General features: G+C 34.7%; 1 protein-coding gene across 1 annotated transcript in view; it reads right to left on the reverse strand.

Moving 5' to 3' along the window:
- LOC145257215 (uncharacterized) overlaps window positions 1-18,250 on the reverse strand; it is a 76,642-nt gene that overhangs the window by 15,615 nt on the left and 42,777 nt on the right. Inside the window, exon 2 of the mRNA XM_080115646.1 lies at window positions 437-749. Coding sequence (XP_079971772.1) covers window positions 437-749 — 313 coding nt within the window. The remainder of the gene's footprint in view (window positions 1-436; window positions 750-18,250) is intronic.

The following is an 18,250-nucleotide window of genomic DNA, read 5'->3' on the forward strand; positions in this document are numbered from 1 at the left end:
TCATCTTAGATCATGTTGGTAAAGGACAGACAGCAAGGGTTGAAGACTTAGTTGTTAGCAGTGTAGAATATAGCGAAGGCAGTCATTGTTAAAGACTTCGCCTATGTGTGTAAACCATTTTCACAACCACAGACAAGGATTGGCCGCACCATAATCTAATAAATATATGCTTCAGCATTGAAAAAGTATACAATATATATTCAATATTAGACTAGTTACTCAACCAAAGCTTGAGAGTGTATTCTATTCTACTATTTATTCCATAGCTGGGAGACAGATCTAAATCCACGTCTTTCCCATTTAAAAAAAAAAAAAAAAATTATAGCCACTTTCAAACTTATTTCACATCATATTCCTAAATAGTTAGCCATCCAAGTACCGACTTGATTTTTCTTTATTTTGTAAGAGAATGATAAAAAGTATCTTAAGATATTACCTGCAGCTAGACTGGGTTGACATTCTTCAATGATATCCTTGTATTGTCCCAGTATTCCGCCAGGATTCAATACTCTGGTTGTATAAAGCCGTATAAAATTATGAAAACCTTTGTTGAAAAGAAGGTCATACAAGAGAACAAAAATGCTGTATATCCAAATATACCATGGGGCACGTTTAAATATTATCCACGCATAACCACCAAATATATCCAGCATATAATGGTGAACTTTACAATCAGAACTTTTGGAATCTATTGGCAGAATGTCCACTTCTTCTTTTGGATGATAATTTCTGCATTCTGGATATTTCAACTGGAAAAAAAAAAAAAAGAAAACACAAGAACATTAAGAAAAAAATACAAAATAATGAAAATACAGTAGAACCTCAAGATACAGCATTAAAAATTGGGAGCAAAATATAGTACAGTACATAATACACATGTATATAATCAAATAACATTATGAATAGCACTGTAAGGTGGGACAAATACCATAACCAGGAAAAACATTGTATTCCATATTGTAACCTGAAAAAAACGTATCCTAGGACCACCAGGGTTCTACTGTACATACAAAATTATAAAATACATATATATATATATATATATATATACAAAATTATAAAAAAAATATTGAAAATAATTTTGTTTGTTTTTGTTATTTGTTGTATGGCATTCACCTGAAGTGGGTTGAGCCAGCTTCCTCTGAACGAAGTGTCAAAGTGATATTAAATTCACAGTGGTCCTCAGTTGTTTGTATTAATTTTGTTTGTTTCTCAGTCAATACCATCCTGTTTTAAAAAATAATTTCAATGTTGTGGGTATGACCTTAAACTACATGCGACAGTTAGGCCCTAGTTTTAAAATACCAGAAATTGTGGAGTCATCATTTAGTTACCATAAATCGTAGATCCATCCTGATCCAGAGTTGTAATACAAGGCTCTATGGACAAATTTATCTTTTTTGTTTACTAGCCAAATAGAAAAGTTACTAGCCAAACCCATATGATTTTTAGAATATGACATCTTCGTTCTGTGACGAGTATCTACATCATAAAAATTATTTTGTGTTTTTTTTAATAAGTGTAATTCTAAATATACAACAAATTTTATGTTGATACTTGAAGGTATAAACATTCTAATTTCTTCAGATATTTTTTTAAACAGCCTTCATTAAAAAAAAAAAAAAAAAGAGTACATTGTTCTATTAAACTTTTATTGTTTAAATAATTTAACTTTTTTTTTTCTTTTTTTTTTAATAAAACGAACAAAGTTGAAAAGATATTTTTCACTCAATAGTGAGTTTTGGAAGATTGTCAGTGAAAGAAATACAATCGCCAAAAGATAAGCGTTTCATTATTTCTAGTCGCCACTTTGAAAAATCACTTGCAAATGCGACTGTTTCATTCACAATGTAAAACCCTGTAATATCCGTAATGATTTTATTTACTCATCATAGCCGGATTCACGTCCATTTTATATGCTGGTCAGGCGTTGAACAGGTCCATTTTTATCACTTCCACACATTTTCATTTGCTTTCACCTATGAACTGAACCTTCTACTTTGACTGTTCTACATTTACTAACCTAAAAACTGTTATCAATTCTTTCAACATGGCCATACCATCAAAGTTTACTCTTCTTCACACATCTCTCCATAGATTTAATCTCCCTCCCAATGGAATTTAAAAATTTATTTAGCAGTCAAAGGTCTGACGCGCAAACCTCTCGTAATTTCATCAGTCACGGATTATTGTATCGTATTCATCAGTGACTGATGAAATTACGAGAGGTTTGCGCGTCAGACCTTTGACTGCTAAATAAATTGGGTAGTGCCACTACTTCATTGCTGTGATTAATATAAGATTTCCACTAATGATGACGTCATAATGACGCAATAATTGTAATCTATAAATAGAAATGACGCAATTACAACGTATATAACCACAATGCCACCGGTAAGGCACCAGAAGAAAGCGAAAAGGGCAGAGTGGACGGTACCGTACCACAGGTTCCTAGGGCCTGGGACTGACCTCGATTACAAAAAATTCCTGCCTCCCCTAAATCGCTTAGACTGGGCAGCAAAAAGACACGATTTCAACTACGGAAAAGGCAAGACCAAAGAAGCAGATGACCAATTCTACAAGGACTCTGCTGGAACAGGTCTGTTGGGAGCTTTATCGCGAGGGGCACTCAGAGCAAAGCATTACCTGGGACTGGACGACTACTTCGATCCCCCACCTAAACGAATTAAACTTGATCCTACTTACACTGCTAGCTGCGAAGCAGGTATGGAAGTCGATTCGGAGGCGAGCACTGTCGCGAACGACAACGGCAGCGGAGCGTGGGGAGGAAACGAGGAGGGAGGAGAGCTACCAACCATTACTAACAACAACGTAAGACGAGTAGTCTTACAGAGGAGCTTCAAAAACCAGGTCAAAACGACAAACATGAACGATTGCGCAGCTATATTCCAGATCTACGACACTGACCCAAAGGAAGGCATACACGGAGCAGCCCGGTTTTCATGGTCACAGCCAGTATCTAAAGACTACATAGTACCCTACTTCCTAACTACCTGGGTAACTCCGCCAAAATGGGAAGCGATAATGTCAAACGCGACAGCGTACAGGATCGTCAGCCAAGGATTTAAAATATCGAAAATAACCTGCGGTGAATGGCTGACAAAAAACAACGAGGAAGTCTTCGTACCAAACCCAGAACCCTACTTCGACATCTACATCGATAACGGTTCCTACATCGGTTACGGAAACTTGGAAGGAATATCTAAAATCCCAAACAAAGGTTTCTCAGAAATCCAACCCATGGTAGGGGCAGACGCAGAGTTACCGACCTACACATACAATTACATGGCTCCGATCGAACTAATCAATGCGATCCCAAACACGGGAAACTTCTCGGACTCAGTAAACAAAACACAGGTGAAAATGATTGACCTGCACGACTGGCGAGAAATGCCAAACGTAAAAAACTTACGACAGGGCGACTCATTCACACACGTATGGCGAAACCACAGCTTACTAAGACGACCACTAACCAACACTACAATGCAGGGCAACTACACAATACAGGCAGGTATGATATCAAACCCGGTACTAATCACAAACCTGTTAAATTCGGGTGTCAAAACAGCCTGGGACTGCGGTTTAGCAGTAGCGACCGCGCCGGCCTACGGCACCTTACTGCGAAAAGCTGAAGACAACGTCCGCCAGGGTGCACGAAAACGTCAACGGAAGGAAGTACAGGAGGACCTAGTACAAACAGAGGTGTCCGACTTAAACTTCGATCACCAAAGAGGAAGAAAAACAAACACGAGCGACGCCGGCAAGAAAGACAGTGGAAAAGTGGACATCGGGGCTACAACTTACATACAAACAAGCGGTTCCACAACAATGTCTAACAGAACAGTGATTAACAAGGTGCTCTACACAAACGAGGACTCGCCAGAAATGGTACTAATACATGTTCCACCTATACTGCGCCCGAACAGCACCGCCGGGATTTTATATTTCAACTTCGAAATAACGTACATGCTAGAAATTGAATTAGTCTGTGACGCACTTATCCACCCGCAGAAGGTCCCAGTCACCACCCACAAACAAGCACTATCAGCAACATCGGCGGACTTCAGTTACGAATACCACACCATTGTACCGCCCAATAGACATTTCCACGGCCAATCAGCTAAAGGAATGCTACATAATCACGGCACACACATATGGGACCACAACGGTCAAATATTCGGCATGCCTTATGGGCGTTTCGTAAACAAATAGGGTGGAGCTACGGACACTAAACGATCGGTAAGCAAAATATATACTTTTTTAAATTCCGAGGTGTCAGCGAAAATTAATTAGCTATTTTCGAAATTCATCAACGTCAGCATAATTCAATTACTACCAGAGATAATTACAAAACCGGCAACAGATTCCAATTCTTACGACGCAGATACTTGTTATAAAAGACGGACCTAAACCACCGATCAGGCACACGCTCCAGACAGTCAGGATGGAAGCCACGACCAGCGCCAGTAACCAAAGAGAAGAACAACAAAATTTCAATACCTTAGTCAACGGCGAAACTGTAAACGGCAAGCAAATCCGACCGTACACATGGATCTACCGTTGGGAAACCGAAAAGGAGTTCAGCCTGAGGCCCGGTTCGACAGAGACCAGACCTTACCAAGAAGCGCTAACTTTACAGCCAGCTAACGCTACACACAGGTACTTGGCCAGAATCCTAGACCAGTGCCCATACATAATAGTATACCACGTAGCAGGACCCAGCAGTTTGAAACATTGCGCAGACGTGGACCACTTCCACATGATAACATGGCACCACAACCACCCGACATGCGAGCACAGTTACGTCCAGATGAAAAAACTCCAGGCCGAGCGACAGATAAACCCCTACCAAATCTCATGCCAGAAAATTTACAACCCGTACGGGCTGTGTAGTTACCTGACAATGGACCCGTCAAAACGGACCGTAGTAGCGGCAGGGCATCTAGAAACGCCCGGTCAACTAGCGACCTACAAAAAAATATGTGACAAGCCGTTAAAGAAACAAGACGAACCCTCGGTAGACACAGCACTCACGGGAAAATCTACCCTGAGAGGGCAAAAATATAAATTCATTCTCGACATAATGAGAAAATGCAACAGTACGGACATGGCAAAAGTCATGCTCTACTGTAAACAATCAACAAACGCAAAGGTCCGTGACACATGGGACCACATATTTACCAATACCCAGAACATACAACCGATCATGCAGGCAGCGGCAAGCGACCTACAGATCCAAACAAAGGTCACACCCATATTCGAACAGATCCGGCAAAAGAAGGACCTGTTCAGCATGGACGGGAACAGGTATTGGTCGGTGCAAAAGTCATTGGACATATACGACGCTTGGGCCCAACACCACAACTTTGACCCGGTAGAATTCGGAAGAAACTTATTCGAAGTATGTCACATGATACGCGCGAAAAAGAACGGGTTCCACATAACGGGACCAAGTAACTCTGGCAAGTCTTACGTGTTACGGTCAATCAGAAACGGTCTCATGAACTGTGGTCGAATGCGGTGTCAGGCTTCGGACAACTTCACGTTCGGCTCCTGCGTGGACAAAACCCTGATCTACACGGACGAAATGTGGTTCACACCACAAAATGTAGAGGAGGGAAAGTGTATCCTGGAAGGTACCACAACAGCGGTAAACGTGAAGCACCAGGCTGAACGATACTTAGAGAGGACACCATGCCTGTCTACAAGCAACGACGACCCCTGGAGACACGTCCCGCAGGAAAGAACAGCAATGCACAACCGAATGTTCCTCTACGAGACCAAGAGGCCCATGCCTGCCCTAAAGGGATGGGGAGTCCGAGAACTCAATCCGACAATGTGGCTGACCGTCTGGAGACAGTACGTGATGGACTACACAAACCAAACGTACCAATTCCAGGAGGAAGAGGACATCGAGGAACCAGCAGCATCGACCAACTTCACTGTCCAAGCAGTAGAGGGCCTGTCACCAGACAAACAGGCGGGTTACATGAAGGCTCGAAGACAACTGTTCAAAGAACTCATGGAAGGAGAGGAGGTACAAAACCTGCGTATCTCAGACGATTCCGACGTCGAGGACTGGATGACTGAGGCATGTGAAATTGATGAAAACCAGCCGACGCAGTACTGCAAAACCCACGGTTGCAAGGCACACAGATGCCCAACAGCAACAAACCAACCCAGCCCCTCAGCACCCACCATGTCACAGGACACAGTAATAGAGGACTCGCCAATCTCCGGAGTAATAGTGCTCAGCGACTCAGAAACAGAGGAACCGGAGGAGGACGACTTCGTCACGCCAAAAAAAACAAAAAAAACATAATAAACTACACATTAGCAATATACCAACGACAAATCAACGGACGAGGGCCGACGTCACAGCTATTTTTAGAATGTGAGGAAGTGCTCAGTGACTCCGATTGATAAAGTATTCTATCAATGACACTGATCAATGATCACATAGACTTTTGTAAATATTTTCTAAACCGCACTGACACTGATGTAACTATTGTAAATAAACTATATATATACACTAAACTGAAATCGTTGTTATAATACTGCATCTTGAACTGACTTGACATTGGCATGATTTAATATTATTTCGCATGTTCGATATTCTCTTTCAGATCGACCATCAGACATGGGATCGTTTAAGAAATTCAAAGGAGGCATCAGGGAATCAGCGTCAGCGACGATTGAAAAATACAAAACTAGGTCAAGGAATTAGGTCACAGCTAAAAACTATATTAAGCAATGACTATGATATTAGGCCGTGGCACTACCCGCATCAGGGCTCGGACCCATGCAATGCAATTCTATTTTATTTAAGAATTATCAGGTAAAAAAAACCAGATGACGTGACCCCCATCATTAACGTTAATGATGGGGGTCACGTCATCTGGTTTCCATCCAGCCTATAAAAATCTTGCCTCAAATAAGGAAATAACTTCCAAAGAATCCATTTATAAGTTAAATAAAATCTGTCCTCCAGGGTACAACATGAAATTACATCCGATCATTAGAGTTTGACATTAAATAACTCAGAAAAGGTTGATGTCATAAAATGCACATTACTTTTAACACCTCAACCAGAGTGGGGGAGGGGGAACCAATATCAATAGGAGGGTAAACTAGAAACAGAGCATTTACAATCAGGAACTTAAAAAAAAAAAAAAAGAAAATGCACGGTTACGGATGAATAGTTGTTAAAAAGAGATGACACATTACACAGGAATTCGATGGGTTGATTCTTCTCAGCCAAATCATCAACCAACAATATCCTTTTTAGTTGTTATTATATAAGCATTTGTGACCACCTGAAACGCACATTTTGGGATGGTATTGTCACTGTAACCACACCCCAAGGGCTTTTATTCGGCCATTATGCTTCACTGGATTAACCTGAATTGATTGTACCTGCGTAACCTTTTGCCAAAAATAACCTTTCAAATATCATACTTCTAACTTTTCTTTCTGACAATTCCAAGTTCATTGCTTTTATCATGCAAGTGTCTGTCAGGTTTATAATTTTTTTTTTTTTATTCACGTGACCTTTCAGTACGTACATTTGATAATTATTTTTTTTTTTCAGGTGTACTTTTGTCAAAACGATCTCTTGACATTATTATTAGGCACTAATAAGATGTCAGGTACATAATTTTTATTAAAATGACCTTTTGGTAAAGTTGATAATGCAGGTACACACTTTTTGTCAAAAACGATCCATCGGCATGCACAGTCCAAATACCCAACAAATTTTTCTAAATCCTATAGAAATTTGTCTACAGATCCAAAGTATATCATGCTCAAACTTTTGCTTGTTTGTTTGCACATTAAGTGTTTTAAAGGGTGAACAGAAAAAAAATGAGGGACAAGAAGTAATGAGAAAAGGGGAAGCCGTGGCAAGAAAATAACAAAGTGTACCAATGTAGATTCAACAGACTGCAGGTCATCTGCAAGGTTGCATAAAAAGATGGAGTAATAAAAATGATATTCCAAAAATGCTTAAAATTTTTAACTTATGAACACAGAATAGAGTGAATGATATGTATTAGGCAAAAAAATGTTGTTCAAAAGTTATGAAAGTCAAAAAATATTGTTTGTTTAAATTTGTTTATATTTTTGCTTACACATAATTTTTGGGGCACTGTTTTACAGTTTGCCACTCTGCAGAGGGAGACAACTCTCGTTTACTAAAAGATTTGTGCAATTTTTTTCATCTCTTAATTTAAGACGCGATATTTTTTATTAAATCAAAACATTAAAAAACAAAAGCAGCTGCGATTATTTTTTATTAATGTAACAAAGTTGATAATATTAATAATATAAAATATAGTCTTTATGTAACTATTAAAAGAATCGTTTCTGTTTTCATATTATAATTTACGATGCTAAAAGCCAATGGACAAACGATATTTGCATTAGATGAAAACATTTAAAAATAAAGCTGCGGCAACTTTTTTATTATAAAGTAAATGTTATGGTAAGGTTTTTAAAAAATAGTCTTTAACCTTAAAAAATACAAAGGATGAAACTTTTAAAGATGCGGCAACTTTTTTTTTTTTTTTACTGTAAAAATGAAAATGCAACGATAGTTGTAGAGAAATTGTAAACAAAGTTGATAACATCAATAATACAAAATGTAGTCTTTACACAACTATTAAAAGAAAACCAACGATATTTTCATTAGATGAAAAAAAGCTTAAATAAGTAAATTATGATATGAAACAAAAACGATTCTCTTAATAGTTGTGTAAAGACTACATTTTGTTAACTTTATTACATAAAAAAAAATCGTTGCATCTCTTTTTTTTTTAATGTTTTGATTTAATAAAAGTTATCGCGTCCTAAATTATGAGATGAAAAAAAAATGAACAAATCTTTTAGTAAACGAGAGTTGTCTTCCTCTGCACAATGACAAACTGTAAAACAGTGCTATTTTTTTTTGTGTTAAACTAAATTAGAAAATTTAATAAAATTAGATTGCAAATATAACTAATTAAAAAAAAAAAAATAGATTAAGGATGAAATGTCAGATTTAACATTGACAATTTATTTCACAATATCATAAACAAAAAGCTAAAGGTTTAATCAAAATATGGACCCAAGGCATCTATAGATTTCTGCCATCTTATTGGTATGCCAGCAACAAAGAATTGTGGAGAGCAAAAGGCAATTAAAAATCACTGAAGAATGTTTTTTTTTCCTGTTTTTTTTTTTTTAAATTCTTTTTTACCCCAAACAAGGCATACTGTTCTTCAGATATAAAGATTTATTCTTGTAAAAAAATTGCCTAATGTTTAAAAAAAAAAATGGTAATCAGTTGGTGCAAAGTCTGGTGAATAAAATGAATGAAAATGTATTTAATTTTTATTGCTGTCTTTTGAGTAACATTCTATGTGCAACATGAGATCGAACATGAGGATTGGCTCATCCCTATTCACTTTGGTTGTTTATTTGCAAGTTTCCTCATCATTTCATCGAATTGATTGATGTATACATCTGATATTGCCGTACCAAATCTCATGAAGCAATAATGAATGACATTATCTAAGAAGCATCAAACCAAGACCATTAACTTCTTTTGATGGAACTCCTGTTTTGAAGATTGTTTTGGGATTTATCCAACAATCTTACAGAATGTTTCTGATTGTTGAAAAGAATCTATTTTTCATCACACATAACAATATGTTACAGAAATGGTTCTGTGTTCTGCCGTGATAACAGCCACAACAAGTTTTAAGATGACACATTATTTGATGTTCTTTCAATTATATGTGGTACCCACGTTTTTACCTTTTCTGTCTATTTCCGATGGTCGAATACAGTTGGAGTTGAAACATTAAATTTCTCTACTAATACACACGTATATTTTTCCACTACTGCTTCCAGCTCGTCATTATCGATCTTGGTTGCAGACCTATTGTGGGGTTGATTTTCAAGACGGATAGCAACAGACAGAAATCTCTTGTTCACTACATTGTCACCAAATACTTCATTAATGTTTCTAGTTGTGTGAGAACCATTGTTCCATGATGGAATCCGTACTTGTATGCAACACAATTCTTTGATTTATCCATGAGTTTCAAGCAAGATATAAAATTTCTAAATCAAGAAATTTTATGCATCAGTAAAATGATAAAGTTAAGGTCATACGAAGCAACAATAAAAAAAAAATTAATCCAACAAAAATGTGATTAATGGAATCAAGCATTTCATTCTTAATATTAAAAAAAAAAAAAATTAAGTCTTAAGTTTAAGAAAATATTAAAGTGTTTTTAAAAAATAAAAAAAGAGGATCAAGAAAAAAGAAAAGAAACTTTTTAAAAGTTTTTCCATCTAAAGTTCTACATAGATAATTTTCTGCTTGATATTGGATTTTCATGCATATGTTGATTTTATTCAAATCAGACATTTTTAATCTATTTTGAACCAGAAAATTCTGGTGGGGGTAGTGGACTATTTGCCTTTAAGGTCAAGTGAGTTCATAGGCCATGTTTTATCAAGGCTGACATCATTAATCTGTTTGAATTGGTAACCACAAGAAAAAAGTTAATTCTAAAAAGGACCCTATCTTTGTACAGAAAAAAAAAGCATACTTTTTTAAGTGGCAATAATTTGTGCAATAAAACTATATATCATACAGAATCAATACCCATTTAGCTTATATATAAAGTAAAACGAGATTTTCTCCTATTTCATTTACTGGAATAGCTTAATAAACAAACAAAAAAGAAGCTGTTACATTTTGTCTGTCATTATTTTTTACCCTATTGTTCCATGTCATGTATTAAAAAAAAATTAAAAAATTAAAATAAATAAATTCATTTTTGATATATATGTTTTTTGAGTTGGAGAAGCAGGCTGGAATCAGAGCTGGAGAACATGCATGTCAAAGGTTAAGACTTTCAATATATTTGCACCCCAGTTTTTTTTTTGTTTTTTTTTACTTTACTCATCACGTTTGTAACTGATATGATCAATTATCCAAAGAAAGACTCCGGTCATGCCGGCACTTGTTTTATGACTCGCACACCTAAAGATCTCCCCCATCCTCACCACCAACACCTTAGCCCTCAGCATGCTGACTCTTTATGACCCAACACTCCTAATATCCCCACCTCTCCCCTAGAAGTTTAATTCATCACACTTTTTTCTTTCTTTCTGTACACATCATCATTCAACGAAACCAATCACATCTCATCAAAGCATTGTATGAGCAGCAGTCACCATTACACTTTTCACTCTCAGCTCATTTGAATCTTTTGCTGCTTGACCTTGATACCTAATCCCCTCCATCGCTGCTGACTGCACCTCACTCCATAGATATTTATCAGACATCATCACCCTTTCTCCAGTTCAGTCCTGTGTAATATCTGCTTTGGCCTCCCTCTCCAGCTCACTCCAGGCAGCATCTGCACCAGCTCACTCTCTTCTGATCCAGCCCCATACTCCTTGTTCTAGAAGCTCCAGTTCCTGCCCTTTCTAGTTTCCTCATTCCAGTTGATTCAGTCTTTTCCACATCAAAGTTCTAGCTTCCTCTCATTTCTGTTGATCACCTCCTCATTTCATGTTCTTCCAGCCTTTCCTGCTTATACAGACATCAATTCTCTTCCTCCAGTTCTTCTCTATTATTTCCTCTTGTATTTAGGATGCAATAAATACAACCTCTAGTTTACAACTGTTCATCTGCGTTTGTACTTCTTTACCATTTGCCGTAATTTTGCCCACATTTTTTTGTCTATTTTTGTCTTTCTTAGTTATAAGTTAGTTAATTTTAGTTACTTAAGTGTTGCACTAGCTCTGCCCAAACATCAGGTACCCCTCCCCCAGGTGATTGAATCCTATAACAGGTTTATTTAAAAAAAAATAATAATAATAAAAAAAAAAAAAAAAAAAAACTCTAATGTCCTATGAATTATATTAAAAAGATTCAATGTCTTAGCTGTTGAAATTAATCTTATATGAACAGTAAATGTTGGGCTCTGTGTCATTTTTGCACGTTTTTATTTAAATAGTATTGTTTTCATTAGATTTAATTTTCATTTACCATAAGATAATGTTACATTTTTCACTTGTTTGAAACCTGTAATTTACTTATACACTGAACATTGGCTTCTGGATCAATAGCACATAAATTTTCTAATTGCCATCTTCCCAGGCTTTGTCTTCCCACTCTTTGAGAAGGAGTTGGTTTATTGCTGATTGCTTAAGACTCCCCAGTCAGGCGATATCAATAGAGTTGCCCAGACAATTTTTGTTTGACTAGATTAGCCTTTTATACAGAGGAGTAGTTTCAAATCTAACTTATCTTGTGTCATATCTTCTACCATGAGAGGGAGATAAATAAACCAACAAATTTTGAACAATTATATGACCACCACCCATAACACCAGGGTAATTTATTTAGTAAGATAGTAAATTTTTCATTCACTGATCGCTAACACTATGAGTGTGCATTATAGTAATGATCTATCACATTTTCTAATATTAAACTTACAAATTGCTTAAAAAAGAAAAAAAAAAAGATTCACAACTAATCATTTAACTTGCAACAAACACTGAATATTTATCAATCATTTTTTTCATTAAGTTTTTAAAAATTAAAAGCACATCTCAAATACACTTTAGATGAGATCAGATAAAAACGTTACAGCTATTTTTATGCTTTTGTGCCTCCTAATATTATGCATTATTGCATAGAATTATTTCAGAACGTTATAGGCTGGTACCAACTATAAACTGTAAGTTTAAAGTTTATCACAGCTTTCTTTTTCTTTGACAGGAAGAAGGAGCTCCAATAATTTTTATTGTCGTTGTAATTACTGTATTGGAAACTTATCTCCCTTCTTCCATCTGCTCGACAGATATTTTTGTATTTTTAAGTGACATGTCATTTCTGTGTGTCGACTTCTTCATAACAGTAATATAGTTGGCACAAATATAAAAATAAATAAATCTACTTATATATAAAAGGCACTTTGTGTGTATTTATGTGTATGAGTTTGTTCCCTATGGACTCCGAAACAGCTAGGCTGATTTTTTTTTTTTTAATTTCATACAAATGTACTTTATGTGTTTGTGAGTATTCTTAGATAAATTTCAGAATGCCTCCAATAAGTATCGAAAATCAAAAAAATCTGATTAAAGAAGAAACAGTCTAATTTTGACCAAAGTTAACATCCTTATACAGCCTAACATTACAAGTGCATTTGAGAAGTTATATCACTGCATAATCAGAAGAGTCCAGCATATAAAAATCAACAGTACATTCTTTGATAAGAGGGGGGCGCATTTGAAATGAATGTTTTTGTTTAAAGCACAATTGAACCACAATACTTGACTTTTGCTTTTTAAACTTTAATTCAAACCATTATATAAAAATAATTTTATAAAATCAAAAATTCTCTACAGTGCAATGTAGACTACAATGTACTGTGGACTAAATCACTGTGGGAAGGTATGTGAAGCTTCCTCCCAGTGCATCGTGGTGGATCTCTGACTAGAGCAGATAATGAATTGAGTAATTTCACTGATAAAAGTATTGGAAATGTAGAACATTCGTTGATCATCATTCAACACCCTGCAATGTTGGGGATCCCTGCTAGTAAATAAAATTTAAAGAAAAAACATTAAGGTAAATTATGATTCAGGACTTAAAAATATTTTGAACCCTTGATCAATTTCATCCTAAATCTGGAAGACAAAAAAAAAACAATTCTAACAGTTACTTTTAACTTTACAGCATAAAACTACAAAACAAAACGAATACTTTTTATATATATATATATATATATATATATATATATATATATATATATATATATAAAGTAAGATAAAATCCACTGTTTATAGTAAGCACTGTTAATATTGGAATACAAAATTCAACAGTTTAAAAGTCAAACAAGTACAGAATTTCTTTCAATAAATATATTTATTAAAATTAAAGTCAATGTTTCGATCCATAACAGAATCTTCATCAGGAAAACAATGTTCGGTTTTTTTCTTCCTTTTACAAGCTATGGTGATAGTAATGCTTGGCAAATCTACAGATGTTGGTGAAGCATTAGGTTTGAATGTCCGAAGCAGTGTGAGGTACTGGCAGGTGTGTATGTGTTTAGTAACATAGTAAATACTATTGATATTTGAAAGAAAATCTGCATTTGTTTGGTTTTCAAACTGCTAAATTTTGAAATATATAACCTGAAAAATCTGCAGAAGGATGAAACATGGAAAATTCTATGTAGCTTAATTGCCATATATATTTTCAAAGCTTATTAGAGATATATATATATATATATATATATATATATATATAGCCTGACAAATCTGCAGAAGGATGAAACGTGGAAAATTCTATGTAGCTTAATTGCCATATATATTTTCAAAACTTACTAATATATATATATATATGAATGATTCCAATATTTTTCCCCAAGTATGATACAATTACCAATTATGTATAAAATTCCTGATTCCAATTCTTTATAAATCTCTAAGTTTCTATTTTTTCCCCAAATTACTGTAAAAACACGTTCTAAATGTGCAGATATTTTCTCAAACATAAAACTACATTTGCATTTGTGGTTTGTGTTTATGTGGTGGTGGGGGTGGGGGGAGATTTATAGAATTTAGTTTTAATAGTGGTTTAAAATCAATAAATATTTATTTTATTATTACTACCAGCAGTGGAATATTTTATTTTAAACAGAATCAAATAAAAATATAATTAAAGAAATCGTTTTTGACATTGAAAAATAGGCACAAATTTTTCTGATTCCGATACCTCCAAAAGTTTCAATTTTTCTGATTTCTCCAATTCATCATCCCAATGCTAATATATATATATATATATATATATATATATATATATATATATATATATATATATACATAAATAAATACACTTTTACTGTTGCCATCGTGAATAGTATGTTATGTGTTATATGGGTAGATTCCAACTTGGAAACAATAATTCTTCCCTTTGTCAGAAACATCGCTCATGAAACATGAGGGCTAAAAGACAAAATAAGGGAAGCGAGCATTACAAGGCTGCTGAAAGGTTCCATTCCTACCCTCCATTAGATGATAAACAATTTATATATCTATAAAAGTGAAATTGTCTGTGTGTGTGTGTGTGCCTATGTCTGTACATTTCCCTACCAAACTACTCTGTCAATTTCCAGTCTATAAACTCGAGATTTGATATAAGGAATATTGAGATTTGGGAAAATTTTTTTAATCGGTTTTCAGCCAGAAAGTTAGCTATCAAGGGACTGAAGTTCAACAATTTGATTTTTGAAAACTCTACCAAATTCCTCCGCCAATTTTGGGTCTAAACACTTGAAATTTTAAATGTAGATTACTTGGACGGATCAAATTTTTTAATTTGATTTAAGCCCAAAACAATAAATGTTAAGGAGTCAAAATTGGGATCAAAGTTAAAAAAATTTGACATCTGCGGTCCCTACCAAATTACTCAGCCAATTTTTGGTCTAAACATTTGAAATTTTACATAAAGTGTATTCAGACATGGGACAAGTTTTTTAATCGGTTTTTGGCTGAAAATTTAGCTGCCAAGGGGTCAAAGTTAAAAAGATTTGACCTTCGCAGTCTCTAACAAACTATTCAGCCAATTTTGGGTCTAAACATTTGAAATTTTGCATAAAGGGTATTCAGACATGCAGCAAGCTTTTTAGTCAGTTTTGGGGCGAAAATTTGGCTGTTAAGAGGTCAAAATTGAAAGTTGACCTTTGCAGACTACCAAACTCCGCTGATTTTGGGTCTAAACACTTGAAATTTTAGATGTAGGTTACCTGGACACGAGTCAAACTTTTTATATATATATACATACATACACACACACACACACACACACATATATATGCACATAGTTATGAACAGTACATTGGGCCCGAACAAAGTCAGGCTGAACTGCTAGTGCTTAATAAACTTACTTAGTAATCTAATATTTATTGAAATTAAAGCAACAGCATAAATAAAATCAATTTTTTAAAATCCTAAATACAATATTATAGAATAAAAAGGAATTTAAAAAATCTGATTTAAAACAATAAAATATGAAATCTACTTGCATGCATTTCAGTTTATTCTGAAACAAGACTACCATTTTAATGTCTTTATGCGACTCAACCTTTTACTTTTTACTATTAATCAATTAGTTTATTTTTAAATTAAAAAAATGCAATAACGTAAAATTAAATCTTACAAAATTAAATCCATCAGAATACATTTGAGCTTATTTGTAATGACTTGGCAACTTGACAAAAGTGACTATTGAACACATGAAAGGAATTCGGAAACACTTTAATTTAATTTTCCAAATTCTATTGAAAACAAAAAAATTAAAGAGCGAATCCTGGGAAATTCTGAGCAGGAACTTCTAGTTTAATATAAAATTTAATACAATTTTTGTCTGACTAGGAAGTTAAATAATACGGTTTGAAATGATATAAATGGAAATATTAAATTAAACCCAATACATAAGTGTAGTATTTATTTTCATTAATTTCATCAAAATGACAAAGTGGAAAGTTAGCATACACGGAAATTTTTTTTTTTTAAGTTTCCAAGATTTATGAAATATTTGATTTTGATCACATAAATTCTTTCTTTTTATTTAAAAATTTTATATAATGGTGAAATTTTTTAAATTTCTTATGGAAATTACTCCAGACAGGGTATGAAGCTATTTTATGCAAGGAGCTAACAAAAACGAAAGATGATTATCACAAAAACAGAAGATGCCTATTGGCCTTAGTCTATAAGTAGGAGAAAAGCAGTCAGCAGGAAGAGAGTTCCACAAGCCTGCAGTTCTTGAAATGACTAAGGATTTTATCTTAAAAATGACGAGCCGACTTCTATTGGAGAGAGAATAGAAAGCAAACTCTGGGTTTGGGTTTACTTTTAGCAGCCTCGTAACTCTCGTTTCCCTTATTTTCTCCTTTAGTCTTGACATTGCATGAGTGATGTTTCTGACAAAGGGGGAAGAATTGCTGTTTTCTTGTTCAGAATCTAGCCACATAGCACATATCATTGCCAAGATTTGGATCCAAATAGTATTTTTTTTTAGCTCCTTATATCAAGCAGTATCATACGTTGTCTGGAGCAATTTCCATAAAAAAAGAGGAAGTATCAAAACAATTAATTAACAGACCAACAAGTCAAATGAGCTGAAAATGTAAGCTGGGAATAAATCAGACAATTTTGAAGAACACACGCCATAATAATATTTACCAAAAAATAAAAATAAAAAAAGACTGAGATTAGCAACATCATGTTTATGAGAGAGAGAGAGATTGCAGAGAAGAAAGGGTGGGGTTTCTGAGAGAGAGATTGCAGAGAAGAAAGGATACGTTTCTGCACTTTACAAGAACCTTCAAATTGTTTGAAGTTCCTAGCTAATATTTTTTCTCATGTTTGATGAAAATAAAATCTAGTTGAAAGTAATAAAACAAAATAAGTAATATTTCTAAACTGAATTATATTTATAACTGAAGAAGCAGCAAAGTAAATATAAGATAACCATTTTAGTGTTGAATCCGTCTGGATATATGAACTTTCCTTTCTTACAATATTCAATTATTTAAGCTCCATGTAGTAGATATATATGAAAAAAAAATTTCACCCACACTAGCAGTACTTATCTGACATTATCCTGAAATTTGTATTCTGCAGGAAATAATTGTTACAAAAAATGATCATTGGTCATAAGATTGGGCGCTATGATAGTAGGGGTTAGCTATTCACACGACTGTGAAGGCAGGTTTGGAATGTTAAATAAAGACAAGTTAAATATTTGAAGCAAACGGAAAATGGCAAAAACAATAACAAATAATAACATTGCTGACCTTGGACGTCAAAGAATGATGTAATTGTCTAATATCAAAAGAGGTCAATCAATCAATAGAGAACAGATTAAAAATGGCTTATATAATTAACAACCAAATTCAGGAGCAAGTTAAGAGTTGAGGCGTGGAACCTGATGGACATTTGAATCATGTAATCAATCAACATCCGTGTATAGAATTTGGGTCCTCAAAAACTTTTTTGACAGCTTACAGCTCAACCAGATGTGCATGTGCTTGAAAACGGAAATAAAGCTGGAGCAAAACATTGTATTTGTGTTGATTTGCATACCATCCGATATTGGAAGGTTCTTTATTCCAGTGTCTACAAAACAAGGAAAAATTAACGAGAAGAAGTAGTG

The sequence above is a fragment of the Euprymna scolopes genome, chromosome 1 (assembly GCF_053919585.1).
Source record: "Euprymna scolopes isolate OS-2025 chromosome 1, ASM5391958v1, whole genome shotgun sequence".
Taxonomy (NCBI): Eukaryota; Metazoa; Mollusca; class Cephalopoda; order Sepiida; family Sepiolidae; genus Euprymna; species Euprymna scolopes.